The 18,202-nt window shown below is 41.3% G+C and overlaps 1 protein-coding gene across 2 annotated transcripts in view; it reads right to left on the reverse strand.

The window, feature by feature from the left end:
* cyb5b (cytochrome b5 type B) overlaps positions 1 to 18,202 on the reverse strand; it is a 60,939-nt gene that overhangs the window by 23,910 nt on the left and 18,827 nt on the right. Inside the window, exons 2-5 of one of the 2 annotated variants that reach the window (XR_010965975.1) lie at positions 10,330 to 10,458; positions 9,546 to 9,572; positions 7,820 to 7,854; positions 4,311 to 5,319 (exon numbers count right to left, since the gene is read on the reverse strand). Coding sequence is in view for 1 of the 2 variants with exons in the window: in XM_067998074.1 (XP_067854175.1) it covers positions 5,226 to 5,319; positions 7,820 to 7,854; positions 9,546 to 9,572; positions 10,330 to 10,458 (285 nt within the window). In the remaining variant the exon portion in view is untranslated. Of the gene's footprint in view, positions 1 to 1,243; positions 5,320 to 7,819; positions 7,855 to 9,545; positions 9,573 to 10,329; positions 10,459 to 18,202 lie in introns of those variants that run through there. The other variant, XM_067998074.1, reaches the window with a different exon arrangement.

Raw genomic sequence — 18,202 nt, forward strand, 5'->3', positions numbered from 1 at the left:
TCATAGATTCCTGGTTATCTGGGTCCAAACGGAACAACGGGCTAAATGGTACATTCTCGGACTGGCAACCTGTAGCCAGTGGTGTTCCGCAGGGGTCGGTGCTGGGTCCCCAACTCTTTACAATCTATATTAACGATTTGGAGGAGGGGACCGAGTGTAACATATCAAAATTTGCAGATGATACAAAGATGGGAGGGAAAGTAGAGAGTGAGGAGGACATAAAAAACCTACAAGGGGATATAGACAGGCTGGGTGAGTGGGCAGAGATTTGGCAGATGCAATACAATATTGGAAAATGTGAGGTTATGCACTATGGCAGGAAAAATCGGAGAGCAAGTTATTATCTTAATGGCGAGCAACTGGAAAGTACTGCAGTGCAAAGGGATCTGGGGGTCCTAGTGCAAGAAAATCAAAAAGTTAGTTTGCAGGTGCAGCAGGTGATCAAGAAGGCCAACGGAACGTTGGCTTTTATTGCTAGGGGGATAGAATATAAAAACAGGGAGGTATTGCTGCAGTTATATAAGGTATTGGTGAGACCGCACCTGGAATACTGCATACAGTTTTGGTGTCCATACTTAAGAAAAGACATACTTGCTCTCGAGGCAGTACAAAGAAGGTTCACTCGGTTAATCCCGGGGATGAGGGGGTGGACATATGAGGAGAGGTTGAGTAGATTGGGACTCTACTCATTGGAGTTCAGAAGAATGAGAGGCGATCTTATTGAAACATATAAGATTGTGAAGGGGCTTGATCGGGTGGATGCGGTAAGGATGTTCCCAAGGATGGGTGAAACTAGAACTAGGGGGCATAATCTTAGAATAAGGGGCTGCTCTTTCAAAACTGAGATGAGGAGAAACTTCTTCACTCAGAGGGTGGTAGGTCTGTGGAATTTGCTGCCCCAGGAAGCTGTGGAAGCTACATCATTAAATAAATTTAAAACAGAAATAGACAGTTTCCTAGAAGTAAAGGGAATTAGGGGTTACGGGAAGCGGGCAGGAAATTGGACATGAATTTAGATTTGAGGTTAGGATCAGATCAGCCATGATCTTATTGAATGGCGGAGCAGGCTCGAGGGGCCGATTGGCCTACTCCTGCTCCTATTTCTTATGTTCTTATGTTCTTAACGGATAAGTATGAAATTAAAGTATGGAGCTTTGCAATTGATTTTTCACCAGCTACGAGAACATTCCTTCAGAAACGTATTACCAGAGTTAACGGGAGAATATAAATTGGAAAGGAAGGGTTACACAGTTTCTTCCCATTTATTACAAAGTTAGAGATCTGCAGTACAGGTAGGTAAGCAATTGAATAGCAGGGTATAAATATATAGTACATACAATACACTGGAGATCAACTAGACTTCTTTGAAATGTTATAAATCAAGACATTTGAGAAGTCTAAGGATACAGTATAAACATGTGACAGTAACTGAATTAGCACTCATGATTTCTTCCCCAATTTAAGCAGGTACAGTAGAAAAAAGTTCACACTTTCCATCTGTAATACCTCAGCACTTAAAGCACAAAAACCCATTAATTTTTGCTTGTACTGATAATAGCAATACAAAAAGTTGGTGTGTCCCAATACAGCATCTCTCTTTAGACCTGCATAGGTTAGATTTAAAAACAAAAGTTGATAACAATTATGAAATTTGACAAAAGAAAGTGACTATTACCCAAGACATAGAACACTTATTTGCAATTATTGTGGTCATACACCAACAAAATTAACCATCAAGGTGCTCAGAGACACATACTTTTAGCTTTTTTTTTTACACTGTCCATGAGCTGTACAGTAACAATCCAGAAACAGTAGTACATCTTGGAAAACTCCACCATTGCAAGGAATAGGAAAGCATAAAAAAGTATTTCTTTAAAGTTTACAGGCAAAGGTCACTTCCAACTTCAAAACCAAATGTCAATTTTATGTGGCAAGTTATGTGTCATACCAATAAAGATCTCTCATCTAGCAGCATTACTGATTGATTAATCATAATTGATAAGAAATTTTACATGTGGATTAAAGTTAAACATAATTTGATGTTCATAATAGTATGCAGCAAGAACCTGGACTGCTGGACTTTGTTCTGGCCATTAAAAATAAATTAAATTGACTCCCTTGAAGGCATGAGTTTACCCAGCCTAACAACTTACTATGTTTCCAGGTTTAATCCCCAGACTGTGATGAGTTAACTGATCTCAAATGTAGCAACACAACTGAAAAGACACAATTGACCTTAATGCCCCTCAGTTAGACAGAGAAAATTGGCTCAGTTTTCACTCATGATTACCATCCAGCGATCCTTGCTGGAAGTCTGCATATGTATAGACATCAAGTAAAGGCAGGATTGGGGTTGGGTGTCATTTCTCTCATCCCTCAGTAATCAAATAAACCTACCAACTAATCAAAGCCAAACATGAATAATGGTCACTTAGGCAACATACTGGAGGCAGCTTTAAGGAAGAAAAGTTTGGTATATATTTTTTTTAAATTTTATTTACCATCTCTCAGCTACTGCTTAACCTTCACAATAGCAGAGAGAATGGAAAAGTTTAGACTTCCATTTACACCAAAACCACCATATGCCACTGGACAACAGGAGGCATAAGCAAAGCAGGAGTTGTGTGTTTTAAATTTTCCAGTCCTGTGAAGATAGATGCTTGACAACCAAGCACTGCTCAAATAAACAGAGCCTGAAAACTCAACTAGAGCAACAGACCTCGAACAACAAAGGATTTCAGCTTTGGGTCTTTTGGTGCCCAACTTGTTAACTACCTGAGCTATCAAACAGTCCTTCTGTATTAGTATTCGGAGTTTAAAAGCAAATGGCAGTGCTCCTGTGAATTTGTACACTTGTTGACATTTTAAAGAATCAGGCCTGTAAACTTCATTTTGACTGGACCGACAAGCAAAAAAGTAAAAGTTGCAAAGCCCATTGAGTACACCATAACAGGCAAAACAAAAAGGGATACTATATTTTTTTAAAATCAGATCACCAACAGTAAGGCTACATTGCAGTAATTATTTCTTTAGGAAAGAGGAAGAAAAATGCATAAATGAATCAAAGTTCAAAGTCATATTAGTGACTGGATTATCACCCATCATTTTTACAATTGTTCAGAAAGATAAATGAGTATTTATATAGACTTTGTGCACTTCCTCATTACTGTATTGAGTAATATCTAATACTAAATAGATTTATGAGAATTTGGTCAATGTGTGGGCAGGTTGTCAGTACTTGAACTAAAAGTCAGTGATAAAATTATTGCAATAAAAATAGTGTTTTATGCAGTCACCTCCAAAAAGTACTCACCACCATAGGTCATGATACAGTTGTATATAGCCAATGTCTGAAAATATTGTATAACTGGATATTTTCACATTAAATAAAATACACAATTCTGCATTACCTGCACAGCAGCTAATTCACTGCTGCACTTAATTATAATAAATGAAAGAACACTTAAGTTCTGTAGGCTAGCGTGTGAATTGCCTTTCTAGGGTAATTGTAGAAAGGCAATATATTTGTTAGCTCATCAGATGATGAGCCACCATGAAGAATTTCAGTGAAACTATGAAGTGAATTATTACCAGGAGACACTGCATTATGGTGAGAACACAAAAAAGTGTTGTACTAAAAAGCAGGAAATAGCCAACATCTTATATCTTGGCAGTCAATTTTAGGAAACTACTGAAAACTTATTGGTGCAAATACAGTTATACATATATGATCTGAATATATAATCCAGGCTCTTATACAACTCAGCAGACAAATACAAAATGTATGCATTACAATAAACTTCATATAATGGAAACAATTTAATAAGTAACATTAAGATTAAAAATTTGAAACAATGCATGTGAGAACAACAACCTGCTACATCAGGATTCACCTACAGGTTAGGTATGAGATTAGTCAGTGCTGTGTCATCAGGGAACCATTTTGGTTCCAATAAGGAGTAGAAGGAGGAGGCTGGAAAGGAGAAGAGCAGCTCAGATATTACAAGATGCATTTTATGAACTCTTTGCTTGGCCTCTTCAACATTCTCCTTAAAAATAAGAACTTGTGTAAGGGATTGGAGGTGAGAACTTTTCCACTTTGTGGCACAGTGCATCAAAACACGTTACTTAAAAGACAACTATACATTGTTACATTATCCTTATGGCTCACTGGGTAAATAGATCTTTCAACAATGCAAAGTTGCCCAATCTAAGACAGACAGCCATGATAGCCACAACTGCCTCTATTATTGAGCTAAGGAGAGAAACCAAACAAACAGACACAACCCTACCCCAGCCAACATACCAACCTGATCACTGACCAGCAGTTTCCACTGGAAGGTGCAATACAGATGCTGTGCTGGGACAAGATTAAAGTCAGCTGTGACAGCCCCAAAGGTCAAACAGCCTACCAATTTGCTGTGCTCATGAAGAATGGGCGCTTGGGTGAGGGATTACTGGATACCACCATTCATGGAACTGTATCCAGTATGACTTGTCACCTTCAAGAGGAAAGGGGTAAGGAAAAAGGCAAAATATTTTTAGCAATATATTTCATTTTATATTATGAGCTTGAGAAACTTAATAGGTTCCTTGTCAAGCTTTAAAAAATTGTATTAATAACTATGTGTGCTGCAAGCCACCGCTGTCTTGTTAAAAAAAAATCTTACACACTGGACACATACACAGACCAGTAATAAACTATTAGGGCAGTTCAGAGATTTTTTTTTTTTTAAGTAAAGGAGGGAAGGGAATAAAGAAAAGAAATGGAACCTGTATGTTAAGGGTGCAGTATTTATATAGTTCAATTGTGTACACAATGTTCATGTTTGTCAGAGGCTCGACGTGGATGGACATGTACAGCATCAGTATAACAATTCTTCAATACCCAATGTACTCTTCATTCAAAAATGGACTTGGATATTTTCCCTTACAATGAGTCAGAAATAGGACTCTAAGTAAAAGAAAGTTTCATTGTTGAATTGGTTGTATACTCCATGTAAAACTCTGGCATAACATACTGAATTCACTTCACTAATTAGTGCATAGAATAGAAAAAATTGACAATTATTAACAAATTCTTACAGGTCTAGCATTGAAATTAAATACATAATTATATAATATCCAATTATTGATAAAAGTTTGAAGACATGGGGTGTTACTGGCACCACTCAGTAGGCACCTCCTCCACATCTCCCCCCAACAAAAATTGAAAATAAAATGCTTCAGGATGAAGTTTTGGTCTCTGCTAGGTAGAAGCGGTACATAAGTCCTACAACACCAACTGCAAAGGCAGGAATCAGCCAGTTTGTCCACCAACTAGAAAAGAAAACATACTTTCTTGTTAGTGATCCAATTAAAATATATACACATTGTTGCAAACAAACCCAAAGCTTTATTTTTGCTGCTATGAATTAAACGAGTACAGGCATGGATAGAAAAAGCCTGATATGTAACTCATCAATTGATTATTATAGTTTTTAATATTGATTATTTCTTTCCTTTTGAAAAGGATGAAAATATATCTAATTCAACATTTTTTAGACAGCAACTCAAAGTACTTGGACAGGAATACAATAACTGATTACAAAAACACACAACCCAGTAAACCCAGTGGCACTCTAACAGATGAGTGAACAGTCAACTTCCACTCCCTCACTGCGGAGCAAATCCCTGGGATTAGCAACAGTTGTGGTGGGAGATTGCGGACATCTCTATGTGCAAGATGAATGTAAAACAAGGGTCCCAAAGTTGACCACTAATTATCTACAGTCAATTCAACAAATAGAAATGGAATTTTTCTTCCTCCCATTGGCATTTTGCCAGTGCTTGGTGCTGCACTTCATGAATTCAAGACACACATTATACAATGAAGGAAAAATCAAGCACAATTGGTAGTTAAACGTCTGTTTTGGGGAGGGGTAAGAAAATAAGGAAAACCTAAGGACAAGAAAAGGCCTTCTTAGCCTTTTGAAGCTCACCCCTTTAGTACAACTCACTGAGCTTAGCATCCAGCTACATTTTAAATTCCTCTAAACATGAGTCGATTATTCCAAATATTTTTCACTGAGCTGAATTTAGTTTTCACTCATTTAAATTCATGTCTTCTCTCACAAACATTCTGGATTCACCTATCTACACCATTTCATACTTCATTTACCTCAATGAGGTCCTCACTAAACTTTCTTTTGTTTGTAGAGCTGGAGTTTCTCTAATCATTAGCACCATTTGCTCAACGTAGGTGGCTGTCAGTGCTAAGCACGGACAGTGTAAGTGGTGAGGACTGTACTATTTTTGCTTGCTTCCAATTCTGTAAAACCACTCCAGTATCTAATAAATCTTTCATGGCTATAACCACTGCTTCACAAATTCCTCCTTGTCTACTTGAACACCTAAACATAACTGACCAGGGGAGTTGTTTATCTTCAGTCTACTTAACTTAATAAGTACCTTTTCTAAGCAGCTTTCAAAATCCTGTAATATATTCATTGTACTACAAAAATTGGACAGCAAACCAATATTTTCCTCCCTATTGGATACTTCCAGAAAATATTTAAGTATTTCTACTACTTTTCCTGACACTTCAATTTCTCCATTTTTTTGCAACTTTCAAAGTTCTAACTTTCTCCCAGCACACTTATTGTTAGGATATACTTTCTAGTTTAGTAGCTTATACAAGCAAACATTGTAGCCATTTGGTCCAGAACATCCCATAGACAGCAATGTGATCAATGAGCAATTAATCCGTTTTAGGTAGTCTTGGTTAAGGGAGAAGCATTAGCCAGGACATCAGAATCCCTGCACTTTTTGTTTTGAATAGTCCCACGGGATCTATATCAACCACCTGAACAAGTATGAGGTCTTGGTTTAATATCTCAAGCAAAAGGAATACCTCAGACAATGCATAATTTAGATTATGTGCTTAAATGCTAGGTACCAGGCTTATATCCACAACAGTCTAACTCAGTTAAGAATGTTAGCAAATTAGTCAAGCTAATACTACTTATTATTGCTCTTGACATCCTTTGCTATGTTTATCCCATTCTTCCAAAAGTTCTACCCTCCCTTTCAACTTTGTGTAAAATATTTTTCTTCCTTATTTTCATTTTAATTTCACTATTCATCCAGTCTAGGAACTGCTTGTTTAACTTAGATTTGTTTTTCTTTGGTTTATTCTCATCTAGCATACAATAGTTTTAAAAGTTTTCCATGTTCCTGCACAGAGCTATCCCCCAGCAATAAATCCCTTTTATTTTACTTTTCATTCCACTAAAGATTTTTGAAATGGTGTATCTACTGGTGCTGATAGCCAATTGGTCCCAAATTTGATTATTAAATGGTCACTTGTTCCCAGAGATTCCGTTACTTCTACATGGTGCATGCTTGACTGCACGAAGCAAATTTAGATGAGAGTTCATCCCAGTGGGGTTCAGGACATATTGTGACAAGCAGACTTGATTAGTTCAGATTCTCTCACCAAATTTCCATTAGGGCGTTCCCAGCTCATATTTGATTGGGAGATGTCATTCATTCTATTACCTGTACTTGTCCCTATCTCATCATGCAGGATGCAGTCATCATCTTTCAACTGTCTTGGGGATCTGGAGTAGGGCCCAATTGTTAACCCGGTCTTCTGACTTTTTTTAAAACTCTAGCCAGACTATTTCAAACTTTTGCCTTACAGTGAGATATCACTGCAACTTGCTTGACCTCCAATCCATCCTGGAAAGCTACCCCATTTCCCCTCCATCATCTCTCATTCCTGAAGAGCCTATACTCCTAATTGCATTGCACCCAGTATTATTTAAACCTGCCGTACCTTGAATGGCTTGATGATGTTGAGATTAAAACATCCTGTGGGGGAAAAAAGGAAAAAATTGTTTAGCATGTTCATCTGAAGTTCTTCAGAAATGCAATTTATTAAAAAAAATACCAAGCAGGGAGTCAAAAGGCAGTAATTCAATTCAGCCCTCTCATGGCTTGATAAAACTACAAAAAAAAAGCCCGAGCAGTTTACAAATAGAACGCAAACATCAAATGACTGCCATCAAAACTCATTACCCATGATTTATAAAACATTCTACACAAGTCTGTGAATTGTAAGGTAATTACACACAGACACACTGAAAGACTTGCATTTATATAGTGCCTTTCACGACCTCAGCATGCCCCAAATTACTTTACAGCCAAATGAATTACTTTTGAAGTGTAGTCACTGTTGTAATGTAGGAAACACAGCAGCCAAGTTGCACACAGCAGGGCCCCACAAACCACAATGAGATACATAACCAGATAATCTGTTTTAGTGATGTTGGCTGAAGGATAAATATTGGCCAGGACACCGGGGAGAACTCCTGCTCTTCTTCGAAATAGTGGTATGGGATCTTTTACATCCACCTGAGGGGGCAGACTGGGCCTTGGTTTAATGACTCATCTGAAAGACGGCACCTCCGATAGTGTAGCACTGGAATGTCAGCCTAGATTTTGTGCTCAGGTCTTTGGAGTGAGACTTGAACCCACAAACTTCTAGACTCAGCAGGAGAGAGTGCTACCACTGAGTCAAAGCTGAAAGCGCCTCATGCAGACACACAGAAAACCAAGTGAAAGCAGGGTTTGTAATGTGTGAAGAATGAGATCATTTAATTTTTCTATACAATAGAACTGTAACTATAGAACCAAAGGCACAGGTTCAGGGTCGTAGAGAGGTAGCAGGAAGAATTTTACATCGGATGTGACTAGCGGCTAGAACAGGCTGATAGGATTGGTGATTGAGGCCAGGGCATTGCAATCATTTAAGAAACAGTTAGATATTGTAATGGGGAGACACCGGGGAGGGTTGGTAGGGTTGGTATTCTGATAAGACCAAAGGGTTTTCTTCATCTGAATATATTTTGTGATCTACACAGATAATATCTGTGCACTGTACTAAATGATACTTGAAGATATTATCTGTGGCTAATATCACTGAACAAAATAAAACAGTAAAAGATATACAAATGGTATGAAAACTGTACTGTAACAAGGCAGAACTAAAGGACAGAACTGCCATGGTTAACAAAAAAGAGAGCATGGGGGAGCTCGATAAACCAAATGAGTGTCTCGCATGCCCATTAGGAATGAGCCAAATTCTATAAAGATAACCAGCTGTTTTCTTTTTGCAGTGGTGGAAGGGAATTTATCAAGCGCGGATTTCGTGAAGGATGACACTGGAAGAAAGATAACCAAATGTAACCTATGAAAGGGGTGAAGGAGGAAAGTCCCTTTACTAAGTACATTAAGGGAAGATCACCATCAGTGATTTGAATAACATTTATAAAAAAAAACTAGAGCAAATATTCTGTTATATGCTATTTATGACACTACATACTAAAAGTAGCTTTTGCATCTTTAAATGAGTAGTGGGATCAATTCACCATATTACTAACAGTATTTCCCACCAGCAGATATTCTCAAATAGAGACTGGGATAAATTGTTGAAACCACACATTATTCTCATGGAGATGTTTATTCACAATCAGTATGATGACCAACAAATCTAACCTTACCTTAGAATTTTCTTTTTTTCGATCAGCCTATATAAAAATAAAGTGTGAGAAATCAATCTTTAAAGACAATGTAGTTGACTGCAACAAAGATAGATTAATTAAAAATTCTAAATGTTATGACCTGAAGGTGCATACTATCTATACAGAAACAATTAAAACAAGTTTTTAAAAACATACATAACTCCTTTCACCCTTAAGCATCTCACGTTACTATGATTAGCATCAAGTTAATAGACTGGAATGGGCCCCATTTAATCAAGAAAGAAATTCAGATTTTTCTACACCTCCATATTCCAGAGTGAAACTGAATATAGGTGGCCTTTCACAGTGGATAGCATGCTGTGCCATGGAGTGCTGGACATGTTCTTCCCACCACGTCTCCAAGCTCAAGTGGAACGTTTAGACAGGTCACCCTCTCCATCCCATTCAAAAAAAAAGGCAGGACATATTGAGGAATGACTTAGCCTCAAGCATTCCCCACCCTTACCTGCCCCAAATCAATCAGATCAGATCACAGAGGGTTATGGCATAGAAGCAAGTAACCTAAGCATCCGCCTGATGGGAGAATGCTGGGATACAGATGACATCAGATGGGGAAAAACAATTCATACAAATATCTTTTTTCAAAGTTGCACTGCATCCCAGCATACTAATGGCAGTAACTATCAAAAGTTATTTTGGCAACACTAAGGAAATAATAATGAAGTGTAAATATAAAAAATCTAAAAAGATTTGTAAAAAAAATTCAATAAATCAGGAACACCAGATAAATTATATTCTGTACCAAATCAAGTTCTCCAATAAAGTACTGTTTCAGCATCTCTCTGGCATCAGATGAATGTCCCACATCCTCAAAGCTTTCTGTGCCATCTCCTCCAGCTTGCTCAAAGAGCACCTCCTCTCCACCAGGATGCTACAGTAAAAATAAAAAATAAATTGTGTGTGCAATGTAGAAGTGGTTGCAATTCAAAATAATTCACAAACACATCTACACCAAGGTTTTGCAGGGAGGTAAATAATTCACAAGATCATGCTTTTAATTGCCATCAGGATTTCAATATTTCCTATACTATCAATTGATGGCCATTCCAGCTTTCACTTCTATTTATATATTTGCATACTTGCAATCCTTTATCCTTAAGAATGACCTTTATTATCCACCATTTATGACATCAGTAATCCAATTCCAACAGGTCCGATCAAGGAGTGAGGAATGTGCCAGGCCATATGCAAAGCTGAGGAAGGAGAAAATCTCCGAAAGCTTGTGAATTTAAAATAAAATTGCTGGACTATAACTTGGTGTTGTAAAATTGTTTACAATTGTCAACCCCAGTCCATCACCGGCATCTCCACATTATGCAAAGCTAGATACGTATAGATTCTTAAATAGAATAAACTAGCTAGCATTATATAGGTAGTCGAGCTAGAGTAACTGTAGGGGTTAAATTAGATTAAAACACACACACAGATGTACCAGGCTCTGCAGCACATCAGAGGAGAATGTGAGAATGGAATGTCAATTACTGAATGGACGCCAGCGTGTCTGGAAAACCTAGGGAGTCTGGCGAGAGAATAAGTCCCTTTTGCAATAAATATCAGAAGAGATTAGGGATTAAAGGCTACAGTGGATAGTAATGAGCCCTCATGCGTGGGGAACATCCAGAGTGTAATAAACAACCTAAAGACACTAATAAGCATACGCAACGAAAGATAGCCACTGACCCAACCACTAAACAAGTTTATGTATCAACGGCATATACACAGAATGTACTGACTTATTGTATGCAATAGTTAAGCCTACAAGTACAGGTTACACTGTTGTACTTTAGGAACTCTGCATAGTTTGACATGGCACTACTGTGAGCGGCAGAGAAACTAGCTTACCATTCTTGATGAGTTCTTGGTTTGTGAGCATTCTGACATCATCCTCATGAGCACTGCATGTATTGGGATGTATTAGTTTATTTCTTAATAAAAAGTGTTAATCAGACGTCTCTAAATTTCATGGTCCTTGAATCTGCATCGAAGTGAAGGATAGCGACTATCCTAAAAACCTAACACCGTGAGTTTAGATAATAGTGATACACAATTCTGCTGCTGCTGATGGCCCACAGCGCCTCACGTATTTAGTTTTCGGCTGCTAGATCTGCCCTTAGTCTGTCCTACTTGGCACAGCGTTAGTGCCATGCTACACAATGAAGGATGTCCTCACTGTAGAAATGAAACTTTGTTTCCACAAGGACTGTGCAGTGGTCACTCCTACCAATGCTGTCTGTGACAGTTAGGTTGAAGATAGGTCAAGTTGTGCTGGTATCCTCACTACCTGACAAGTCCCAGCTGGAAGTTATGTCCTTCAGGACCAACCCAGCTCAATGAATAGTGGCACTATTGAGCTTCCTCCAAATGGTGTTCAATATGAAGGAGTACTGATTAATCAGCGGAAGGTGGGTGAAGGATGGCGATCAGCAGGAGGGTTCCTTGACATTTTTCTTTGACATGAGACTCCCAGGGCCAATCCCACCCAGCTGCATACGGCCATGTCCCACCTTCTGGTTGGTCTATCCTGCTGATGGAACAGAACAGACGCATGGATAGTGATGGATAAACCTGGAATGTTGGCTGATTGATATGATTCAGTGATTGCGACTGTCAGGCTATTGCTTGACTGATCTGCAGGACAGTTCACCCAACTTAGGCAAGACTCCCCAGACTGTTTTAATGGAGAGTGTAGAAGGGTGTGCTAGACATACCTTAGAATGAAGTACAAACCTAGTTAGGCTACTACAAGGGGCTACACTTGCATGCGAAACACAAAATGCAGAAGGCTACACGCAGAGCTAAATGGTCCCACAACTAATGGGTCAGAGCAACGTCCTGTAGCCCTACTACATTCAGTCAAGAATGGTGGTGGACAACCAGGCAACTGATAGCAAGACTCCTTGCGCATTCTCGCCCTCAACCATGGTAGAATCCAGCAAATGAGTATAAGAAACAAGGCTGCAGTGTTTGCAGGTACCTTTAGCCAAAAGTGCTGAGTGAACAATCCGATTCAGCCTCCTCCAGAGGTCCTCACCACCATAAATGCCAGTGTCCAGCCAATTTTGTTCACTCCACGTGATATTAAGAAGCAGAGCGCACTAGACACCAAAAAGGCTATGGGCCCTGACAACATCCAGGCTGTCGTGCTCAAGATCAGTGCACCAGAGATAGCTGCTCCCCTAAGCAAGTTGTTCCAGTACAGCTAGGATACTGGCATCTACCCAACGATATGGAAGATTGCTCAGGTATGCTCAATCAAAAAAAAACAGTAAATCTAACTCACCCAATCACCACCATATTAGCCCTCCCAATCATCAGTAAATTGATGAAAGGAGTCATCAACAATATCTACTCAACAATAGCCTGCTCAAAGACGTTCAGTTTGGGTTCCACGAGACGCATGCAAGAGTTGAATGCCGGAAGAGAGGAGAAAAGCTGCTCACAACATCATGGCAGCTTACGACCGATTATGGCAGCAAGGAGCCTCAACAAAACTGAGGTCAATGGAGTCCAAGGGAAAATCCTCCAATAGCTGGAGTCATACCCGACTTCAAATAAATGGTTGTGGTTATTGAAGGCCAATCATCGCAGCCCCAGGACATTGTTGCAGGGTATGGTAGCATAGTGGTTATGTTACTGGACTAGTAATCCAGAGGCCTGGACTAAAATCCAGAGTCATGAGTTCAAATCCCACCACGGCAGCTGGCGAATTTAAATTCAATTAATTAATTAAAAATTCAATTAATTAAATAAAAATCTGGAATTAAGATACTAGTATCAGTAATGGTGGCCATGAAACTACCGGATTGTCGTAAAAACCCATCTGGTTCACTAATGTCCGTTTAGGGAAGGAAACCTGCCGTCCTTACCCAGTCTGGCCAAAAATGTGACTCCAGACCCACAGCAATGTGGTTGATTCCTAATTGCCCTCTGAAATGGCCAAGCAAGCCACTCCATTGTAAAATCTCGCTACGAAAAGTCATAAGAATAAAACCGGACGGACCACCCGGCATCAGACCGCTAGGCACTGGACACGACAACGGCAAACCAAGCCCAGTCAACCCTGCAAGGTCCTCCTTACTAACATCTGGGGACTTGTGCCAAAATTGGGAGAGTTGTCCCACAGACTAGTCAAGCAACAGCCTGACATAGCCATACTCACAATCATACCTTTCAGCCAACGTCCCAGACTCTTCCATCACCATCCCTGGGTCTGTCCTGTCCCACCGGCAGGACAGACCCACCAGAGGTGGCGGTACAGTGATATACAGTCAGGAGGGAGTGACCCTGGGAGTCCTTAACATTGACTCTGGACACCATGAAATCTCATGGCATCAGGTCAAAAATGGGCAAGGAAACCTCCTGCTGATTACCACCTACCGTCCTCCCTCAGCTGATGAATCAGTCCTCCTCCATGTTGAGCACCACTTGGAGGAAGCACTGAGGGTAGCAAGGGCACAAAATGTACTCTGGGTGGGGGACTTCAATGTCCATCACCAAGAGTGGCTCGGTAGCACCACTACTGACCGAGCTGGCCGAGTCCTGAAGGACATAGCTGCCAGACTGGGCCTGCGGCAGGTGGTGAGCGAACCAACACGAGGGAAAAACTTACTTGACCTCGTCCTCACCAATCTACCTGTCGCAAATGCATCTGTCCACGACAGTATTGGTAGGAGTGACCACCGCACAGTCCTTGTGGAGATGAAGTCCCGTCTTCACACTGAGGACACCATCCAACGTGTTGTGTGGCACTACCACCGTGCTAAATGGGATAGAATCAGAACAGATCTAGCAGCTCAAAACTGGGCATCCATGAGGCGCTGTGGGCCATCAGCAGCAGCAGAATTGTATTCCAGCACAATCTGTAACCTCATGGCCCGGCATATTCCTCACTCTACCATTACCAACAAGCCAGGGGATTAACCCTGGTTCAATGAGGAGTGTAGAAGAGCATGCCAGGAGCAGCACCAGGCGTACCTAAAAATGAGGTACCAACCTGGTGAAGCTACAACTCAGGACTACATGCATGCTAAACAGCGGAAGCAACATGCTATAGACAGAGCTAAGCGATTCCACAACCAACGGATCAGATCAAAGCTCTGCAGTCCTGCCACATCCAGTCGTGAATGGTGGTGGACAATTAAACAACTAACGGGAGGAGGAGGCTCTGCAAACGTCCCCATCCTCAATGATGGCGGAGTCCAGCACGTGAGTGCAAAAGACAAGGCTGAAGTGTTTGCAACCATCTTCAGCCAGAAGTGCCGAGTGGATGATCCATCTCGGCCTCCTCCCGATATCCCCACCGTCACGGAAGCCAGTCTTCGGCCAATTCGATTCACTCCACGTGATATCAAGAAACGGCTAAGTGCACTGGATACAGCAAAGGCTATGGGCCCCGACAACATCCCAGCTGTAATGCTGAAGACTTGTGCTCCAGAACCAGCTGCGCTTCTAGCCAAGCTGTTCCAGTACAGCTACAACACTGGCATCTACCCGACAATGTGGAAAATTGCCCCGGTATGTCCTGTCCACAAAATGCAGGACAAATCCAATCCGGCCAATTACCGCCCCATCAATCTACTCTCAATCATCAGCAAAGTGATGGAAGGTGTCGTCGACAGTGCTATCAAGCAGCACTTACTCACCAATAACCTGCTCACCGATGCTCAGTTTGGGTTCCGCCAGGACCACTCGGCTCCAGACCTCATTACAGCCTTGGTCCAAACATGGACAAAAGAGCTGAATTCCAGAGGTGAGGTGAGTGACTGCCCTTGACATCAAGGCAGCATTTGACCGAGTGTGGCACCAAGGAGCCCCAGTAAAATTGAAGTCAATGGGAATCAGGGGGAAAACTCTCCAGTGGCTGGAGTCATACCAAGCACAAAGGATGATGATAGTGGTTGTTGGAGGCCAATCATCTCAGCCCCAGGAGTTCCTCAGGGCAGTGTCCTAGGCCCAACGATCTTCAGCTGCTTCATCAATGACCTTCCCTCCATCATAAGGTCAGAAATGGGGATGTTCGCTGATGACTGCAGAGTGTTCAGTTCCATTCGCAACCCCTCAAATAATGAAGCAGTCCGAGCCCGCATGCAGCAAGACCTGGACAACATCCAGGCTTGGGCTGATAAGTGGCAAGTAACATTCGCGCCAGATAAGTGCCAGACAATGACCATCTCCAACAAGAGAGTCTCACCACCTCCCCTTGACATTCAACGGCATTAGCATCGCCAAATCCCCCACCATCAACATCCTGGGGGTCACCATTGACCAGAAACTTAACTGGACCAGCCATATAAATACTGTGGCTACGAGAGCAGGTCAGAGGCTGGGTATTCTGCAGCGAGTGACTCACCTCCTGACTCCCCAAAGCCTTTCCACCATCTACAAGGCACAAGTCAGGAGTGTAATGGAATACTCGCCACTTGCTTGGATGAGTGCAACTCCAACAACACTCAAGAAGCTCAACACCATCCAAGATAAAGCAGCCCGCTTGATTGGCACCCCATCCACCACCCTAAACATTCACTCCCTTCACCACCGGCGCACAGTGGCTGCAGTGTGTACCATCCACAGGATGCACTGCAGCAACTTGCTAAGGCTTCCTCGACAGCACCTCCCAAACCCACGACCTCTACCACCTAGAAGGACAAGAGCAGCAGACACATGGGAACAACACCACCTGCACGTTCCCCTCCAAGTCACACACCATCCCGACTTGGAAATATATCGCCGTTCCTTCATTGTCGCTGGGTCAAAATCGTGGAACTCCCTTCCTAACAGCACTGTGGGAGAACCATCACCACACGGACTGCAGCGGTTCAAGAAGGCGGCTCACCACCACCTTCTCAAGGGCAATTAGGGATGGGCAATAAATGCTGGCCTTGCCAGCGACGCCCACATCCCATGAACGAATAAAAAAACAGCATCCTTGAACCAACCATCTTCTGCTGCTTCATCAATGAACTTCCATCCATCATAAAGCCAGAAGTGATGGTTTGCTGATGAATGTACAGTGTTCAGCACCATTGACAACTCCTCCAGTAATGAAGCAGTCCATGCTAGCCTTCAGAAGGAGCTGGATAATATCCAGGCTTGGGTTGACAAGTGGCAGGTAACATCTGCACTACATAATTGCTGTGTAATAACCATCACTCATCAAAGTCCAGCCAAATCAGAATTCAAGGGAGCGTCCAAATCAAAAATAAGGAGAGCAGTTTGACAACCGCCAATGAGAAATCAACAAGTGCTTGTATTTTTAATAAAAGAGCAAAGTGAACCAACTGAATCACTCAAAACACTGAAAAAAATTTTGCTCTCCAATTTAGTAATTTCTAATGTCCAAAATAAAGTTTTAGATAAAGTAAAAACATCAAGTCACATATTTCACTATAACCATTAAATTTATCCATTGAACTCTGTCTAAATACTTATTATTTTTTTGCAGATGACACCAAGATTGGTGGCATTGTGGACAGTGAAGAAGGTTATCTGGGATTGCAACGGGATCTTGATAAATTGGGCCAGTGGGCCGATGAATGGCAGATGGAGTTTAATTTAGATAAATGTGAGGTGATGCATTTTGGTAGATCGAATCGGGCCAGGACCTACTCCGTTAATGGTAGGGTGCTGGGGAGAGTTATAGAACAAAGAGATCTAAGAGTACAGGTTCATAGCTCCTTGAAAGTGGAGTTACAGGTGGATAGGGTGGTGAAGAAGGCATTCGGCATGCTTGGTTTCATTGGTCAGAACATTGAATGCAGGAGTTGGGATGTCTTGTTGAAGTTGTACAAGACATTAGTAAGGCCACACTTGGAATACTGTGTACAGTTCTGGTCACCCTATTATAGAAAGGATATTATTAAACTAGAAAGAGTGCAGAAAAGATTTACTAGGATGCTACCGGGACTTGATGGTTTGACTTATAGGGAGAGGTTGGATAGACTGAGACTTTTTTCCCTGGAGAGTAGGAGGTTAAGGGGTGATCTTATAGAAGTCTATAAAATAATGAGGGGCATAGATAAGGTAGATAGTCAAAATCGTTTCCCAAAGGTAGGGGAGTCTATAACGAGGGGGCATAGATTTAAGGTGAGAGGGGAGAGATACAAAAGGGTCCAGAGGGGCACTTTTTTCACTCAAAGGGTGGTGAGTGTCTGGAACGAGCTGCCAGAGGCAGTAGTGGAGGCGGGTACAATTTTGTCTTTTAAAAAGCATTTGGACAGTTACATGGGTATAGAGGGAGATGGGCCAAGTGCAGGCAATTGGGACTAGCTTAGTGGTATAAACTGGGCGACATGGACATGTTGGGCCGAAGGGCCTGTTTCCATGTTGTAAACTTCTATGATTCTATGAAGTCTAAATTTCCATTCGATATCCCCCTAGAAGTTGAAGGGAGTTGCCAACCAAATCTGTGCAATTTGCAGAATTTTCTAGAATATAACCTCCACATTCTGAGCCCTTGCAGTAGCTGTAATATATTTGGATTTTTTTTTTTTTTAAAAAGGCCTGCGATAAGGTACTGCATTGTCGGCTCATGACTAAGGTCAGAGCATATGGAGTCAGGGGACAGGTAGCAGAATGGATAGCAAGTTGGCTACAAAACAGAAAACAGAGTCAGGGTT

This window comes from Heptranchias perlo, chromosome 16, assembly GCF_035084215.1.
Source record: "Heptranchias perlo isolate sHepPer1 chromosome 16, sHepPer1.hap1, whole genome shotgun sequence".
In the NCBI taxonomy this organism is placed as follows: domain Eukaryota; kingdom Metazoa; phylum Chordata; class Chondrichthyes; order Hexanchiformes; family Hexanchidae; genus Heptranchias; species Heptranchias perlo.